This window comes from Protopterus annectens, chromosome 9.part0, assembly GCF_019279795.1.
Source record: "Protopterus annectens isolate FY-2018-M chromosome 9.part0, PAN1.0, whole genome shotgun sequence".
Taxonomy (NCBI): domain Eukaryota; kingdom Metazoa; phylum Chordata; order Ceratodontiformes; family Protopteridae; genus Protopterus; species Protopterus annectens.
Genome location: NC_056743.1, coordinates 814151359 through 814170651, shown reverse-complemented (window position 1 = coordinate 814170651; position 19293 = coordinate 814151359). Strand labels below are relative to the sequence as shown.

Sequence of the window (19293 nt, the reverse complement as noted above, 5' to 3'; positions counted from 1 at the left end):
TTTAAATATATATATATATATATAGATATATATATAAATATATATATATATATAGATATATATATAAATATATATATATATATAGATATATATATATATAGATATATATATATAAATATATGTACATATACACACATACATATACACACGTGGCAGAGGTGGAGGAACTACTGACCAATGTCACCAAAGAGTCAGATTCGGACCGCATAATCTGGGCTTCTGTGCTCCATTTACCTAGAGTCCCTATCAGCATCCATAAAGGTAACCTGACTGCTGCACTCAGAGGCAGTCATGGGACACTTATCTTTGCATCTGCAAGTGTGGTTAAAATTAATAATTGACAGTTCAGTGCAAAATATAATTTTCAGAGACTATTCCATTCCCTTTTCTTGTCTTCCTGTAAAAAAGAAGGTGATTGCCAATGTTCCACCCCGTCAGTGGGAACCAACAGCACCAGAGATTTCCAAGCTGCTAGAAAAGAAAGTCCTACTGCAGGTCCCAAAGGCCAGCTAGGATCTGCAGTCTAGTCAAAGTTCTTTTTAGTTCCTAAGAAAATAGGGGACTTAAGACCAACTTTGGATCGTGATCATCTCAACCAGTTTGAAAACAGACGAAATTCTGGGTGGTCACAATTCAATCTATGTTGTCTCTTTTGAGAAGGGACAATTGGATGTGCTCGATAGATCTCCAGGTTGCTTGCTATTATGTGAACATAGAGAGAAGTCCAGGAGATTTCTGTCTTTTTGGCTAGGAGACAGTCACTTCCAGTTCAGGGCCCTGATGTTTTGTCTTACCACAACCCTCAAGGTGTTCACCAGAATAATGGTAGTGGAGGTGGTGCACTTCCATATGCTTAGGATTCAAGCTTTCCCCAGTCTGGACAATTGACTCCTAACTGGTACATCCAGGCATCTTCTAGTATGTCATATGGACCTTCTCTTCCAATGCTTACTTGGCTCTAGGCAAATCAGTGAATCTTCTCAAGTGTCAGTTTCTTCCAACACAACAGATAGAGTTTATTGGATGCCACAGTGATACCACTATTCAAATTGTCAGGCTCCTGCAACACAGAGTTTGTTCTTTACATCAAACTGCCTTACAGGTGTTGCATCATCCCTGCCCTCCAGCACAGTTGATACTGCATCTGCTACGTCTCATGGCTTCTTCCATATTCGTGGTTCCTGTTGCTCGTTACCACATGTAAATTCTTCAATGGACAGTTGCAGTTCAGTGGTCTTGGATGATTCACCCTTTGTATGCCAGGATTCATCTTACAAGAATTTGCAGACACCACATCGCATGGTGAATTACCTTAACTTCAATAACACAAGGGAAGACCCTTTTTTCCAGAAACACAAGCAGCAGTACTGACCATGCATGCCTCCCTTCTAAGGGAATGCATTTCGAAGGAAGAATGACGTAGGGTGTATGGTCACACTTAGAGGCTAATCTTTACATGATTGTCTTGGAGATGAGACCAGTCTTCCTTGCATTCCAGGCTTTCCAGGATGCCCTCCCCAAGGATGTAATCTCCATGCAGTCAGACAATATGGCTGTAGTATGGTATGTCAACAAACAATGTAGAACCTATTCTTATCCCCTGTGTTGGGAGACCATGAGGGTTTGGCACTAGGTGATGTCTTCACACTTATTTCTTACAGCAATGCACATTCCATTGAGTTCCATTGTGCTAGCGGACAAGTTGAGCAGGACTATTACAGCTATTAATGAGTGGTCCCTCAATCTAACCATGGTAACACTAATTTTCAGCCGATGAGGCCAACCTTGCTGCAATATATTTGCCTCCTACTTCAACAACAAGTGCAGGAGTTACTTTGCCATGTTCCCTCCACCATTTCAATCACCAAGGGTTGCTCTAGTCCACAATTGGCCCCCCGGGCTCCTGTATACCTTTCCCCCATTACCCCTCATGAACAAATTATTTCATAAAACCAGACAGTGCAAGGCCAAAATAATCCTCATTGTCCCATTTTGGCCACAACAAACATGGTTCCCCTTTCAGTGGCCTCTTCTACTACAACCACCATGAATGCTAGATCAATTTTCAGATATTCTTTTTCACCTATCTAGACTGTCTTCAGCAGATCAGACTTCCATGAAACTAACTGCTTTGTTCCTTCAATTTTGACTATAGCCAGAGATGCTAGGCTTCCCAGTTATGTTGTTGATATAAGAGCAGCCTCACAGAAAGCTCCTGCAAAGAAGATCTTCAACAATAAATGGAAAAAAAATGTTCATTTTGGGTGATGGCCTAACACTTGGACCTTTCTCGCTATAATTACATCGATCTTGGAATTTTTAGCTCGGCTCTTTCACCAAAGATCTGGCTACTCTATCATCAAAGTTCGGATGGCAGTGAAAATTTACAAAATGATGATTCTGTGGCTTCTTTAAACATTTTGATGGCTTTTTTTAGAGGAACTTTTCTACTGCATCCCCCATCAGGGATCCATTACCTCCATGGGATATTACTATTATGCTTCAGGCCCTAAGTCAGGCTCCCTTTAAACTTGTGGCAACTGCAGATATTAAATTTTTGTGTTGGAAAACCATTTTCTTAATCAACACCACCTGTGTAAAGTGAATTTTAGAGTTACAGGCACTCTCATGTAAACCTCCGTATTTGGTTTTCCATAGGATCGTGTCTCCCTCCGAACTAATCCATCCTTCATTCCAAAGGTGGCATCTGTAGGACACTTAAATCAATCCATAGAGTTACCTGTGTTTTTCCTTAAGTTTTTGAACCAAGGGAAATGCGTTCTACACATGCTGGATGTTCATCTCCAACTCGGATTCTGTCTGCACTGAGCAAAGAAAATTTGAAAGTCTGATCAACCTTTTATTGCCTACTCAAATGCTAGGCTTGGAAAAGCTGTTAGAAAAGTTACTTTGTCCAGATGGTTATCAGATTGCATCTCCTTGTCTGTGCATCATTGGGTTTACAGTTGCAGTCCAAATTTAAGGCCTACTCAAGCAGAGCAGTGGCTACCTCAACAGCCTTATCTAAGAGACTACCAATTGACGACATCTGTGCAGCAGTGACCTGGTCTAAAATGCATACCACTATTTCTCATTATAAGCTGGATGTACAGTCCAGGTTTCGTTCTTTCTTTGGCTCCATCACCCTTAGGAATGTCCTTCCTTGATACCATACTGTAAGACAGCTTGGGAATCTGTCCCATATGTTGAATCGGATGAAAATAGACAACATTGGATATGAAAGTTGTATACTTACATAACGACAGGCCTCTGTTGTCTGATTTTCATCCAGTGCAACCTCCATACCTCTGTTACCCTCCTGAATTATTTTATATACATAGGTTTGAGATTATAAGGTGATCTGCCTTCTGCACCCCGTTTGTGAACAATGTTGTCTGTGACTAATATTGTCATATTATGTTAATTATCTTACCAGGTAAATTTCCATTTTCTGCATTTAGAGACTACCCTTTTTTCATTTTTAGGTGTATGCATTTTTGCAGTAGAGCAAACTTGATCTGAGGTATTGGAGTGCAGTACTTGGAATTATGCGTAGGGAGGAGTCAGAGCCCTGGAACTGTGAAAGCTCCAAAATCAGTGCAGAGGTCGGATCCAATTGGATCCGACATCCCATATGTTGAACTAAATGAAAATCAAACAACATGGATCTGTTATTATGGTAAGTACATGATCCCTAGTACAGGTAGTATTGAATTAACGTTTTAATCACACTGCATTTTCATACTTTTTTGGGCCTTTCTTCAAACAAGCTGAAGCCTCCCAAGAGAGGAAACTGTATTCCAGAATAATGAAATTTTGCATATGTGTGGTGAGCATATATTTTTTAGAGTAGGAAGTAAAGCTGCTTTTAAATCCCCTTGCTCTGTTATGATGAATTTAGATGCAGTTACTAAACCTCATACAATGTGAGGATGATATTGCTGTATTCTTCAGCTCTGTGTACTGGAATGAAAGCTTAAACGGTCTTTTTTTCATTTCTTCTAGAACGTCATGATGCACTTTTTGTTGTGGGAGCGCTTGATGAAACTTTAGAACTTAGAGGATTGCGTTACCATCCCATTGACATTGAGACCTCAGTGTTTCGTACACATAGGAGCATTGCTGAATGGTAAGCTGCTAGAGTACAGGGCAGTATTCTGGAACATAACAGGTTATCAGAGATCTATTCTGTTCTTGAGACATATGTGTAAAGATGGTGTATGTTAGTTTTCCTTGTTACACGTTTAAAAAGCTGCTATGGTACACCGTGTAGAAAATGCGTAGTTTTGTGATAAAGTTCCATTACAGTGGTTGTGCTAAGTTCTAGGGTTTTGATATGTGACTGCAAAGGTTATACATACCTGTATGTATAGATTCATAGGTTGGTACTAGGCTATCGGCCCTAGGGACCTATACAAGCCTAGCCATAACAATTCCTTGGCTATTTCTTCCCACACTATTTACTTCATTGGACCCCTGTCTAGCAGCATGACTGACATGCTCCCCGGGGTGAATTTCCTTTCTCCCATCCAATAGTCAAGGTTCCTTTTGAAGAGGGCCAAAGAAGCGCTCTGCTTGACATGTATGGGCAGTCTATTCCAGAGTCTGGGGAGTCTCTGGGTCAGGAATCTATCCCTCCAGCATGTTTTGTTTATTGTGATGACAAGGTTTAGATCTCTGGAGCGTTTAGCTCTGAGGGATTGGGATTACTTTAAGTGTAGCATGTCCAACAGCTCTGGGTTTGACATGGCCTTGTATGTTAAGCAGAGATCGCCTCTGAGTAGACGATATGTGACAGAGTATAGATGGAGTTTTTTAAGGCGGTCAGCGTAGGGCATCTGCTTTAGGCCTGGGTTATTTATGCTTGTTAAGTGCATTTTTTTTTTTTTTTTTTTTACGTAGAATGAAAAAGACTTATTACAGCTTATCTAAAATCAGCTTGATTAATGCTATACCAGCTTTTCTGAGAAAGACTGCAGAATGTTTCCCTTACCCCACTGTAGTGCACTCGCAGGGTTTGTGTATATAATTAGTTGGGATGTGTGGTGGGAGCTCGGTTTAATGACATTTTGATGAAATGTCATAAATCCATAAAATAGACATTCAAAGTATCTAAACTTTCACAGTTTGAATCACAAAGATTCAAAAGAACACAAAATCTTTTTGTAGGTGGGCAAGCCCCATCACCCCCTGCTAAATTATATATACCAACTGGAAGAACACTACAGTGGGGAAAGGGCAAGTTCCATGATTTCCAAGGTATGGCAGTGTCACACTGAAAAAAAAAGCTGGCACACTTCGATAAGCTGATTTTCTATCAGTTTTGATGGCTTTTTTTTTTCAGTTCAAAAAGTTGCTGCTTTGATAGGTTGAAGGGAGCCAATATATGCAGCTGCTCACTTGTGTCATATACATTTGTGTGACACAGGTGAGCAGCTGTAAGAAGTGAGCAAAGAACAGTTTGTCCAAACACTACATTGGTTGACAAAAGTAAGAGGTGGTGCAGGGAGTTTGTATGCCTTTGTATGTTTTAGGGTTAGGTAAGGGGATAGATTTAGTGTGTGTCAGTGTGACTGTTTTAAGGCCGGTAAGGACTAGGAAAAAGTATATATTGTGTGTGTGGGAGTGTGAGGTAGGCGTGTGTGTAGTGTGTGTCTGAGCTGTATTTTGTAGTGATAGTATTACAGAAAGAGCATTCTGTAAGAAAAGCTGCATGTTAGGGTTAGGGTCAGAGTTAGAATTATCACGTGCATTACTAAGATGTAGCAGGGAGGCGTGTGGTATGATTATGGGTAGTACATCAGAAAAGGAAGTTTCTTTCCTTTTTCAATGTACTGTGTGTCCTAGTATGTTGGCAGTAAAATGAATGGTCATTATTTTTATTTTAAGTCGTGAAACAGTTCACTCATTCATTATATAATCTTACATAATCAGTCTAGAATTATTGATGTACCTTTTCATTTTATTGTATTTTATATTTGTATGTAAATTCCATTCCAGATGTATTTTTTAATACTGCTTTGCTCAGTACGTGATCTTGTGGTCAGGTCAGTTGTCATGAGACATCTAATCATTTAGTCACCATTTCAAATTAAACTTTATTGCAGTTAAGTTGGATGTAAATTGCAGAAGCAGGAGAATACCAAATTTGAATTCATCATATCACCCCTTAAGCAAAGAACTTTTGATTTGCCAGAGGTTGGGATCAAAGGCATCATGAATTCACAGACATATAGAACATGTCAAATAAATTTTATGAATTTTTCACCTGGCTAGTGAGATTAGTAGACAAGGAAGCGGTCATTTAGTAATTTGAGATCAGCAAAGTTTTTGACACAGTATTATGTAAGGGGTTAATGCACAAATTAAGCAGCTGTGAGGTAAATCCTGAGTGACCGCCTGTGATAAACACTGACTGGACAACAGAGTAGCAGTACATGGTGCCCAGTTTATGAAGCAAATACTTTTCTCCAGGTTTTTGTCTTTATTTAAGCCATCAGGAAAACACATAACCTAAGTAATGTGTGAGTGACTTTCCCGTTGCTTAGTCCTTTCTTTTGCATTAGAAATACAGAAGGCCCTGGAAAAACTTTCACAGTAATTCCTCAGTGTCTTACTCATGTTCTGTCTTGACATAGCTATAAACAATTGTACTGCAGCTTCTTAGTCTTCTATTAACATCTCTGAGACATTAAAGGCAGGACTTCAGAGGCAATTAGCTTTTACTGTGCTGGAAAGTTTCATATTAACAAGTTGTATATACAGTATTTTGAGGGTCACCGCCATTCATGAAAAACTGGGATTTTTTGCTAATAGAGTTTCTTCCTTGCTAGCATTTCCTGTTTCAAGAACATGCTAAAGAAGATCATAACTTTTATGTAAGATAATCAAAAAGTAGAGACGTTTTCCATCTTCATTCCTTTGAAAGCTTGTAAGCTTGTACTTTACTTGAACTTAACTGATTTTTTTTTTTTTTTTTGCCTAAGCTGTTTGTCTGACCTAAGCCTGCTAGAGTTTTATTCTGGGTTTAGTATTAAAAAAAGTCTCCTGGAAAGAACAAATAGGAAAATAGCAGTCCACTCTTTTTATTTCTGTATGATGCTCAGATGTCTTTTTCATGAATACTCCCAAGAAAAAAAAACTGAAACATTTAATGGTTTAGTCCTGGCATTTGGTAGGATAAAACTTGTTATTGTTCCTGACAGCAGAAGTTGATCAAGAAGATTTGCTGTGACAATGAGAATCTTGCATGTACTTTCCTGCCATCATCTGTAAACTCTTGGACAGACTTGAACCTTGTATAGTCATAGTAAGTACAAAACTAAGATGGTCTGCCTACCATTATAAATCTGTTGTCTTAGAAACAGCTTAATCAGCCATCACTAAACTGTGGGCAAGGGATATTTATTCGTGTTTTTCACACATTGCGCCTCAACCCTCAGAGCTGTCATTCTTTCTTCTGATATCTTGTGAGAATCACAGTAGTATTGGTATTATTTTTTTTCCCCGGTAATAATTCTTTCCTTACCTTTCCCATATCAGCTGATTAACCTTTTTTCCCCTCTGTTCCTATCAGTTGTGCTCCACATCCCTCTGTGTGGCGTCATGTCTCTTATATGGTGATTCACCTCTTGATTCCCTTACTTTCAGATTGATGATGATGAGAATATGTATATTTATTAACTTTATAAATTGGTTGCCTCAGTAAAATTGTCAGTCAGCATGATAGCATAATCTTTTATTTCAGCTATTAATCAAATGATAAATGTCAAAAAGAAACTTTCATTTGGAACACATTGTACTAATACATTCCCCCGGGAATTCAGTAAACCCCATGTAGGCTTTGCACAAAGCTTACACAGAGTTTACGTGTTAGCAAGATGGGCAGCAGACCTTATTGCATATTTATGCTGATCATCACACTTACATATATACAAGCACGGTTTCGTGAGCAGCAACAGTGCTGCTGCTAGAAAATCTTGCACCGCCACAGAAACAAGAAACACTCAAGTTTGTTGACGAGCAAACATGCTTCTCAAGATTGCAATGACAGCCATAATGACTTCCAGGGGTGAAAAACTGCAATAACAACTATATTAATACTTTGAAAAAAGTGTACTGATTGCAGTGTACACTACAACAATTATTTGCAGAATGAAATAATGGAGGGAGGGAAAAGCAAGGCAAATACAATGAAATATACACTAGACAGGGAAAGTGTGCTGCTGAAAATGGTCACAGATATGAATGATAGGAATGAGGAACAAGGAAGAGGGCATGGTAAATATGGCACTGTCCCCAGGATAGGTGATGTCAGTGTATGTATACTTCCAAGACACGTCAGTAGCATTACCAAAAGCACATATGTAGACAGCATAGTGCATATTGCTGTCTATGCCTCCTGTGTGAGTATATTATATCATCACAGATGATAGGATATATGTGACAGTCACATAAGGTAACATGTCAGTGGAGATGACTGGTTGTCATATAGACATCACTGACATGCTGTCAGGAGAGGACGTTTAGCAAGGACAGTATATCCAGTAGAGGGGGTATGTGCATAGTGTGAAAATCTGCAAAATAACTTGCTTGAATATGACTGACTTGTCAGCATACCTCTCAACCAGTCATGGACATATAGCAACAAACTCCCGGACAAAAGTAGACAAACAGGCATAATTAGGGACACTTTTAAAATATTATGACCATTAATGTGTGGCATTGACAGAATATGTGAGTGTAAGTTATTATACCTGTTCTACAGGAACAGACATGTACTACTGTAATGATTGACAGTATGCTGTAAGGGGAATTCACCACCTGTTCCCCAAAAATAGCCACTTTTTGGAGGGATTAAAAGGGACAGTGTTAAACCTGGAGTTGAAGTTAGGGACAGTCCTGGCCACTTGAGAGGTTTGCATGACACACAAGCCACAATTCACACCTGCAAGAATCAAACCCATGTCATCGATGTTGTCACTGAGCTGTATTTACTGGGTGCAACACAGAAAGAGGTAGCGCACAGTCATCTAGTAGAGCATCTTGAAGGGAAGTCTGCACTGTCAAATCCTAATGGATGTGCATCCCAAAGAATAGTTCTGTATGGCTGACAAGATGTCTTGGAGCTCACTGTGCCAGATGTGATGCATTTGACTAGAGCATCCCTGGCTGACATAAGTATTGGCTATACAGGTAACAGCATTTACAAACAACACACTATGAGTGGATTTCCTACACACAGCTGTGTATTGCATGCATCCGCCACATGTAATAACATTTAGCATTGTCTGAAGCATCTGCAGTTGATCTGTGAATTAAGAAGTGATCTTTTATAATGAATGTTACAGCTGTGTGTGAAACTGATGGCAATGCATCAGTTATGCCCATGTGCACGGAAGATACAGCAGTGCAAAGTCTGGTGTTCAATGAGCGTGAAAACTTTCACTGTGATATTGTACACACAGCAAACACTACATAGAGCACCCTGTATAACTACATGTCATTGCTCAGCACATATGCCACAAGATCACTGTCCCCCTGATGTTGTCAGTCAAAAATGTTATACTGCTATGAAATCCTGACTGTATCTGGTCATGCAAACTATCAGGTGGTAATACTGATGTGATGTATTGGTACATCCATGATGCAGTACAGTCAAACGACAACTGGACCTATGTTACAATTGCACGTCAATGGCTGTACATTATTTACAGATAAAATGTTTGGTCTGAATCACTTGTGACACAGTGGAACGATTAACACAGTCATACAACTCTGCTTATTTCATGTCATTTCATAAATTGTACTTTATATGCCTATATGTACAAAAACAACCACATAGAAAATAAAAACAAGTCTGAAGAAGTCCCATAGACAAAAGCGCTTGCTGAGTTTTATTGTGAATAAAGTAATCGTTTTTATTTTCTACTTGGTTGTTTTTGTATGTTTTTTAAGTGCGTTACAACCTGTGAATCCATTTATTTGATCATATAACTATATGTTTAACAGTAGAAGTGTGTGGGTGAAAGCTCTGACACCATATGTGGACACATGACAACTAAGGTGAATATGGTTCATGCAGAACAGCTAATGACCCAAATGCTGACAGTCCCATAATGCTGCTGGGGAACACCTGAATAATCTTTGTGAATAGCATTGTAGTAGTCCATACAATGAATTCCCCAAGGTTACAAGGGAATTCCAACATGTCATATGTTTGTGTATATAACAACATTACAACATGAGGATGAACCCAGGCATATATGTCTATGTAAGAAACCCAAAAGCACATGTAGTGGGTAAAACACTTGCTAAGGTGTACTAAAGATAAAACTGCAGAACCACAAATGACAAAAAAAGGTGTTTAATAAACCATAAATAAAACAAATGGTCAGGCACTTTCGTCCCTTCCAATATTGCCCCCATCCTTTTTTAAAGATCCCAATTGTAGTTGTTTTATCTCTCTTACTATGTTCACTGTTTCTAGTACAGTTGGTTTAGACTTTGGTTTCCATTTTCTAGTAAAAGTAATTGCCTTTTTGGCAGTGACTATAATTAGACTCAGCAAGGCCTTACTTATAGCTAGGCAATTCCAATTCTTTATCATAGCTCAAACAATAATTTCCTTATTTACACAGGTTTGCTCACCCTGTATCTCTGACAAGACTAGTCTGCAGGGAGTCTTCAAAGTCTGCTAACTCATTAAAATACATCTGTTTGTTGATAATGTTTCATGTGTCAGGGTTGCAAGATATGACAGCGGAAAAATTGGTGACAGTATGATGTTATGCATGCTGTACTATGTTTGAAATGTTGAGGCCAAAGTTTTATTACATAAATAACTATTGGCCGCACCTTTTCCATTGGTGCGATGTTATTGCTGAGCAAATGTGGTTCCCTGATTAAGGGAAAAAGTGTAAGATTTAATTTGGTTCACCTTCCTTCATGGAAAAACACTCAGTGGTGAAGTGCAGCTGTCACCACTCTGGACAGTACTGAGAGTGGAAAATACATCTATTGCCTAGCTTTCTCTGCGGCACAGTATATGAAAACAATGAGCTCCTGGCCAGAGCACAGGTGAGCCAGGGTTCCAAACAGATTATTCTCTCTCTTTTTTTTATTTATTTTTTTTTACAAATGGAGGCAGGATGTCATTATTTAAGTAAATGTGATCAGGACTGCAAATGTGCCATTCAATGATTACACTAAAGCATGTCTTTCCCAAATTGTGTCAGTAATGCCTGCCTCGATATTCTTGTACAACTAGTTGCTGTTTTGCAGGCATCACTGCAAATCACAAGTTAATTGTGTGTACAGCTTTCTACAAATGACAAGGGGTGGTACATATTCTGAAATGATTATTATGAGTCCGCAGATATGGCTAACTATTTGTGTATGGCTTGATAGCCCAAAAGGTATGTACAGTATGCTTTTGACAGTAAGGACAGTTTCCACATCATTTCATCCATCATCACCTGAACATGACACAAAGTGAACCTACAGCAGATTTTGAAACCTTGAACACTACAGGAGCACAGTTCACTTACTTAATCAAGGTAACATGTTTGTATTATCCATCAGCAGAGTCATGCCTGTATGCAGACACCCTGAGATTACCTGAAAATCCATCAGCCTAATAGATACACACCCGTTAAAAGGAGTGGGAGTAAAGGGGTGCATACAAGGAAGGATGGATGCACACATAACAATGTTTGTTGTAATGTAACATTCATGGACATGTTTTTGGTCTTTTCCAGTTAATGCTGTGCAGCATAATGTTACTGACATGGGGTAAAGAAGGGTTAGTAGAGAGACAGCAGGCTTATGACAAGCATAACAAGATTGGATAAATAGGTAATAGTTGTAGGGATGGATGTCAATGCAAACGATTTGTTTTGGCCAGTATCCAATATATCTCTATGAGAACTCGTAACTGGGGCAGATGTTAAGATGTGGATGATTAAACGTGTTGTAGACATATAACATCACAGTAAGAAGTGATGTGAGAGGCACCTGGAATTGAATCCTTGATGCTATGGGCAAAAAAACTTCAGTCAAGTGATTTATAGTCTACATAGGAAATTGCACTTTGTTGCATCCAGCAGTGTACAGAGCTGTCAGACTAAATGTTTAAATGTAGTGCATTTGCTCTGCTTTAACTGTGTTCTTATAGTGCAGCTTGTTTAAGCAACATTGTGTAGAGATAACCTAATAGTGCAGCTGATGGCAAAAACTCACTAGGTTTTGCCATAGGACACACAGAGTCATTCACTGCATTGCTGTGCGATATCAGACCCCTTTCTAATGCAGAGGACAGTGAAGGCTTTCTTTTAGGCCAATTCTGATTATGTGTATGGTGTGTGATTCTATTTTTTGACCAAATTAAAGGTGTGAAGATGGGATAGTTAAGAAAATGGTGAAATGGGAGGGCAAGCATGGGGAAGAACAAAGGGGAAGGGATAAATGAATTTGCAGGAGAGAGAATTAGGAAAGAACCATAGCTCTGCACTTCTTTGACACATTAATGTGCACATGTAGAGAACATTTGATTAATTTGATGTTTCACAACAACACACTGATGTTGTATAGGCAGTTATACCAAATCATGTGCATTGAGAAGACACATATGTAAAGTGGAGAGTTGTGTATGGGACAAAATTTTTTTATGGGAAAGGTGTCCATTTTCTTTTCTTTTGGATTTCAAAAAGAGAGGTATGTTGGGTAAGGGACATAGGAATGTGAGGGTCAGGTAGTGTAGGTGAGGAAGCAGGTGCAGACAGACAGTAGAAACAAGACTGACACACAGGCATGTGATGGGCACACACGGTTGGGAAACACCATGACTGGGGATAGGTAGAGGATATCGGAGGCGCATGCCCATCATGCATGGGAACAGTGAGAATCTACTCCTCACCCTCAGAACTGTCATCACTGTCCCCTTCCTCAATTCCCTGTGAGACTGCTTGATATCGTAGTCTTGTTTTCTTTTTTAATGAGCTACCTTTCCAGGCAACTGATATGGACATCAAGACCAGATGTTCTTCGTGTTTCAGTGTTGCAGTCATCACACTTGGGTTATCTGCCTGCAGGTAGCCCTCAGTCGGCCCGAATACCAGAGTCTTGGGATTTCTGTGTCAGATGCCGTTGCTTCATCCATGACATCAGGGGTATAAAACATGCAGTTGATGCCATTACATCAGCCTTTCTTGCCGCGTGGGAGCCCGAAGCAGAAGCTGTTCACAAGTGCCGGTTGGCAGCTACCTGAAATTTTCATTTTTCGAGTTTCAAACCTGAAGTCTTCTAAAGCTAAGTACCCCGTTGGGGATCCTTTTTTCTTGCTCTAACCGATGTCAGAAAAAGTTAATAATTGTGTTGCCTGTGGAAAGCAAATACCTCACAGAGGTTTTCATTCTTACTGCGTCACCTGTTTAGGCCCAGAAAACGACGTTCCTCTCTGTCAGTTTTGTGCCTTGTTCAACGCCTGAACTATTCGTTATTGAGCTATTTTTGTCTCTAAATTCTTTTGTTCTCATTCTACGTATTCCAAAATGGCTTCAGTAAGCCATCCGACTACCGATCTTCCGAAAAAACCCAAAGGTAAAGACAGAGAGAGACCGCATAAGTCCAAAATTGCCGACGCTTCCATTAAGATAGTCACCAGTCTGCCAGAACTCAGTGAGGCATTTTCGCAGCCCGTTACCCGCTTCTACAGATTCGCAGGCCTCTACTGAGACCCATTCGGAGTCCGGTATGCCGCAAGATGTTTCTTCGACTATGGAATCTGTGGATGTCTCTACCTTGGATGGGTCCGGAGCCGCTGTGCAGGCACCGGCTTCTGAGGGTGTATTCAGACATTCCTACATTCGAAGCAAACCGACTACTTCGCTAATGACTAAATATACCGAATTTCTCAGGCCCAGAGTTCGCGCTACACCTAGGAAACGGATGACCAAAGCACATTCTCAAGCTCCCATGCCACAGAAACAAATGCTTATAATGGCTGAAGACTTCATTACTTTAATTAGGGGAAGCCAGCCTTCCCCCTCTAAAAAAACAAAGAATTGATTTTCCTTCTGATTCTTCAGACCATGAGTCTGATGACTCTGACCCCTGTGATTACTAGGACATACCCTTATCTACCTATGAGGACTCAGACACAGGGGATTCAGTTCCCTCAGCCTCTCCCCCAGAGGACCTTTCTTTTGGTGAAACCTTGCATACCCTAAGAGAGCATTTCCACTGGGAATGCCAGGGCTACCCACAGTACAAAAAGAGACTCAGGGAATTTTTAGACTTACCTCAGCATAGGCCTCTAACTATTCTCCCTGTCCTAGATATTGTAGATAATGTCTTCATGGAATCCAGCCTTACCCCTGATACTTTACCACCTGCTCCTAGGAAACCTGACAGATAATACAGAGTGCCTGACTCTCACAAATTTCTCTTTAAAAATCCCACTGCGGATCCAGAAACCATTTCCCAGGGACCTAAAGGTATTAAGGCTTTTACAGCCAAAAACCCTACCCCTTTGGACAGGGATTCTAGGGCTCTAGACAGATGGGGTAAGAAGGTGTATACCTCTGCAACTCTTGCCATCAGGGTTTTAAATTGCCAGTTTCACATCATGCTGAAGTACTAGCAGCACATTATTGATCTAATTAAACAAAAAATGTTGTTGATTCCTGATTGTGCAGAAAATAAGGACTTACAAGACTTAATGCACTCTGTAAACCGAGTTGGTAAACATACTTTGCAGTGTGGTTTTGATGCCTTAGAAGCATCTTAAAGGGCTGCTGTCACTGTGTCTGTTCTGAGAAGGTATGCTTGGCTGAAGGAACAAATCTTGCCAGACCATGTCAAGGCAAAATTACTTGATGCTCCATCAAACCAAGAATGTTTGTTTGGCTCTAAAGCAGAAGAAGTTCTTAAAAAGATGGAGAAAAAAGCTTAATCCATGCAAACTGTTAAAGTTTTTTTACAGGTAAAGCCACCTAGATTCAGTAGACATTGGCCTTCAAAGAACTGGTCCTTTCCAGTCCCTTCCAGACCTTCTCAGCCCAAACCCAGGGGCAACAGACCACAAAGACTACAGTCTCAGGATATGCACAGATCTAAACAATGGAGTGCTTCCTCCTCAAAAGCCGGGAGTAGTAAACCACCCCTTATGGAAAAAGTTCACAAGGACTTGTCCTTAATCCTTCCCAGCCATGCCCAAGTACTTGCACCCCTAGGAGGAAAACTCGCCCTGCATGCAGAAAACTGGGAGTATATTACCCAGGACCTATGGGTCTTAAACATTGTATCCCGGGGATACAGATTCTATTTCCATTCTCTGCCAACCCCAAGTGGATTGCCAGACCTTCCTCCAAACCAGTGGACAGCGGCCCAAGAGCAAGTACTTTCTCTTGTCAGTATCCGGGCTATTCACCCTGTGCCAGTAGAGCAAAGGGGACAGGGTTTCTACTCCTGGCTGTTCCTGGTACCCAGGAAGGAGAACTCGGCGTCTTATTCTGGATCTGTCAACCCTAAACACCTTCCTGGTGGTACCAAAATTCAGAATGCTTACACTCCAGCAGCTCCTTCCTGTGCTAGCCAAGGACTCCTAGCTAGTCACCCTAGACTTAAAAGAAGCTTATCTGCACATCCCCATAAGGGAATCTTGCAGGAAATATCTACGTTTCAGAGCAAGCTGTATGCACTATCAGTTCTCTGCACTTCTCTTTGGGTTATCTGCTGCACCCAGGGTATTCACAAAGTGCCTAGCTCCAGCCATTGCTTACTGCAGACAAAGAACTATTCAAATTTACCCATACTTGGACGATTGCCTGATTCAGGTGGACAGTCAGGAATTGCTACTTCAGCACCTGATGTTTGTAAAGAGACTCCTAACTTCTCTGGGTATACCATTAATGAAAAGAAATCATATCTGGTACCCTGCCAGAAGATTGTATTCCTGGGAGCAAGCTTGAACACAACTTCCCAGATGGCATTCCTCACTCCAGAAAAGCAGCTTTATTTGACAACTTATTTCAGACTACTGGCCACCCAAACCCAGCTATCTGCAAGAAAAATACTGCAAGCCCTAGGGTTCATGGCCTCATACTGATTCCATATGCAAGACTGCATATGAGGAAACTTCAGTGGTACTTAAAAAGTCTCTGGTGTCAACATTCCCAGGACTGGAAACAGTGATTCCTATAATTCCTTACTTAAGGACAGAGTTCCTTTGGTGGGCAGAGGCTTGCATCCACAACAAGGGACTCCCTTTCTCACAACCCCCTGCCGTCCAAACTTTGACAACAGACGCATCAGACTGTGCATGGGGGGCTCACATGGCAGGCAAATGCATTCAAGGCAGATGGAGCCTAGGACAAATTCACCTGCATATCAATCAAAAATAAATGTTAGCTGTACAGAATGCACTGACAGCCTTTAAATACCTTATCCTGCCAGGACAACTCCTGATAAAGACAGACAACACCACAGTTTTGTGGTACATAAACAAGCAGGGAGGAACTCACTCCTACCCACTCTGCAGGTTAGCCATGGCTCTGTGGATCACAGCCTTAAGCAACCAAGTGCACATGCAAGCTCAATTCCTGCCAGGCAAACAAAATTCACTGGCAGACGACTTGAGCAAAAATCCAATGGGCCCACACGAGTGGAAACTGGAACCAAACTCATTCAAACGTCTAATACATATGTGGGAGACACCAGAGGTGGACCTCTTTGCATCCCTCAAAACCATCAACAAAACAAATTTTGCACCAGAATTCTCCTCAGCCAATCTTGGAAAGCAGATGCCCTATCCTTCACATGGGAAAACATCTCAATCTATGCCTTTCCCCCTCTGCCCCTCCTTCCAAAAGTATTCCTCAAGATCAAACAGGACAGGCCAAGGACAATCCTTATTGCACCAGACTGGCCACGCCAGCACTGGTACCCATTCCTACGCAGTCTGAAAGCAGTACCACCCTGGCACCTATATCAGACCCCCTTTCTGCTAGCCCAGGCAGGTATGACCCTAGCCCTGAGTAACATTTTGCCATCACCCAGAATGATGCCGCAGTACAAGGACAAAATGATTGCCTTCAACAATTGGATAAGCTTCTGGTGCCATTCTAAAGGGATCCAGTAGCTGTCTGCCTGGGATGACATGGTCAACAGACCATGATGCTTTGCCAGAGATGGCCTGCACCTGTCACCCTGGGATTCCGGATACTGGCTAAGGTTCTTGCCGCCCCTATAGTGCCTTTTTAGGCAAGGTTCAAATGACAAATTCACCACCGTAGCAGGAACATACAAGCAAAAACTGAGGGTGATGCTACTCAATGCTAGAAGTCTAAATCTCAAAATGCACTCATTCAGGGCACTCCTTAAAATGGAGAACATCGATGTCTGTGCAGTGACCCCTGCACTACCAGGCTATAACTCATACCACACTTTTCAGCCATGTAACCTGGACCGGAACACCAAAGACGGAGGTGTGTTCATATTAATTAAGGATATCACACCTCCAGGCTAGTTGCTCAGCATAATGCAACCAGTGTTATCCAAGTGCAACTAACTCTGGGCAAAACTGCAGTCCAAATTGTAGCTTACTACAGATCACCCACCATGCCCCAGGATTCCCACTCCTCTTTTCTTGATGTACTGGAAAATATTACAGTTCAACCATACACCCTAATAATGGGCGATTTCAGCTAACCAGCTGTTGGATATGCTCCACTTAAAGAAATCCCAATCCCTGCGAGCTACATGCTCTAGGGACCTAAACCTTGTCACCACAATAAACAGAACATGCCAGAGGGATAGATTCCTATCCCAGAGATTTCCCATACTCTGGAATAAACTACCTATCTATATCAAACAAAGCTCCGTATTAGCACTCTTCAAGAAAAATGTTGATGATTGGATGGGAAATAGGAAATTCACCCCAGGGATCAGCTCTTTGGCTCTTCTCGACAGTGGCATAGGAAAATTATTTTCTTGGGTGGCAAAAGCCAGGGTACCTTTTTGGCTGGGCTTGTATAGGCCCCAGGGCTGATAGCCTAGTACCTACCTATGAACAGGAGGGACAGATTTTGCATCCTCAGCTGCAAACCCTGAACCTGGCAGCCTGGCTTATTCCCTGAATACATCACCAGCAACCCTCAGCAAACGTGCTGGGTGTTGTACTTGAGGCCAGGAGGCCCAGTACTAGGAAATCCTATTGAGAAAAGTGGAATAAATGCTGTTCTTGGAGTCAGTCTCAAGGGAAGGACACAACCGTGCCCTCCTTGCCTCAAATCCTAGATTACCTAGCAGAGCTGCTTCACAAAGGCCTATCCTTCTCATCAATTAAGATCCATGCCTCTGCCATCTCAGCTCATTACAATACTGAGCCACTACTCTTCTCTCACACTCTGATCAAACAGTTCCTGAGAGGAGCTAACAATTTTAGACCCTCAAGGAGAGTTCCCATTCCTGCTGGGACGTTAACGTTGTACTAGAGAAGCTCACGCTTCCCCCCCCTTTGAGTCTGCTGCTACAGCAGAGTTAAAATTCCTCTCTTGGAAAACAGCCTTACTGCTAGCCATCACTTCAGCAAGAAGAGTGTCTGAGTTACAGGCCCTTATGGCTGTGGAACCCTTCATTATCTTCCATGCGGACAAGGTTTCCCTCAGGACTAACCCATATTTTATGCCCAAGGTGGTATCCAGTGTGGCTTTAAACCAATCCATCCATTTGCCAACCTTTTTTCCTAATCCTCAGAATAAAGGGGAAAGGATCCTGCACTCCTTGGATGTGCACATACAGCTCAGGTTCTACCTTGACAGGACTAAACCTTTCAGACAATCTGACCAGCTGCTAGTCAGCTTTGCTACAGGGGCAGAGGGCAAGGCCATTTCAAAACAAACCACTTCTAAATGGATAGCACACTACATCCATTTCTGCTACAAACACCATGGAAAACCTACCGCACAGGGGATCAAGCCTCATTCCACTAGGGCTACCTCAACCTCTACAGCTTTCCTCAGGGGAGTCCCTACCAGAGACATCCTGGAAGCTGCAACCTAGAGTTCTCTACACGCCTTCACCAAGCATTACCACTTACCTATCTTTTCTAAATCCAGAGCTGGATTTGCCACAGCAGTCTTGCAAGGCCTGCTAGCCAGCCCTATTACTACTTGACTGCCACCACCCTTCCTCAGCTTTAGGAATTAACCCAAGTGTGATGACTGCAACAGTAAAACACGAAGAACATAGTGCAGTTGTGTACACTTACCATAAATGTAGATGTTCGAGTGT

The 19293-nt window shown here is 41.4% G+C and overlaps 1 protein-coding gene across 3 annotated transcripts in view; it reads left to right on the top strand.

Moving 5' to 3' along the window:
• Positions 1–19293, top strand: part of DIP2B (disco interacting protein 2 homolog B) — a 2678679-nt gene that overhangs the window by 2597380 nt on the left and 62006 nt on the right. For all 3 annotated transcript variants that reach the window (XM_044083475.1, XM_044083472.1, XM_044083474.1), the window contains exon 37: positions 4006–4129. In XM_044083475.1, the coding sequence (XP_043939410.1) occupies positions 4006–4129 (124 nt within the window). The remainder of the gene's footprint in view (positions 1–4005; positions 4130–19293) is intronic.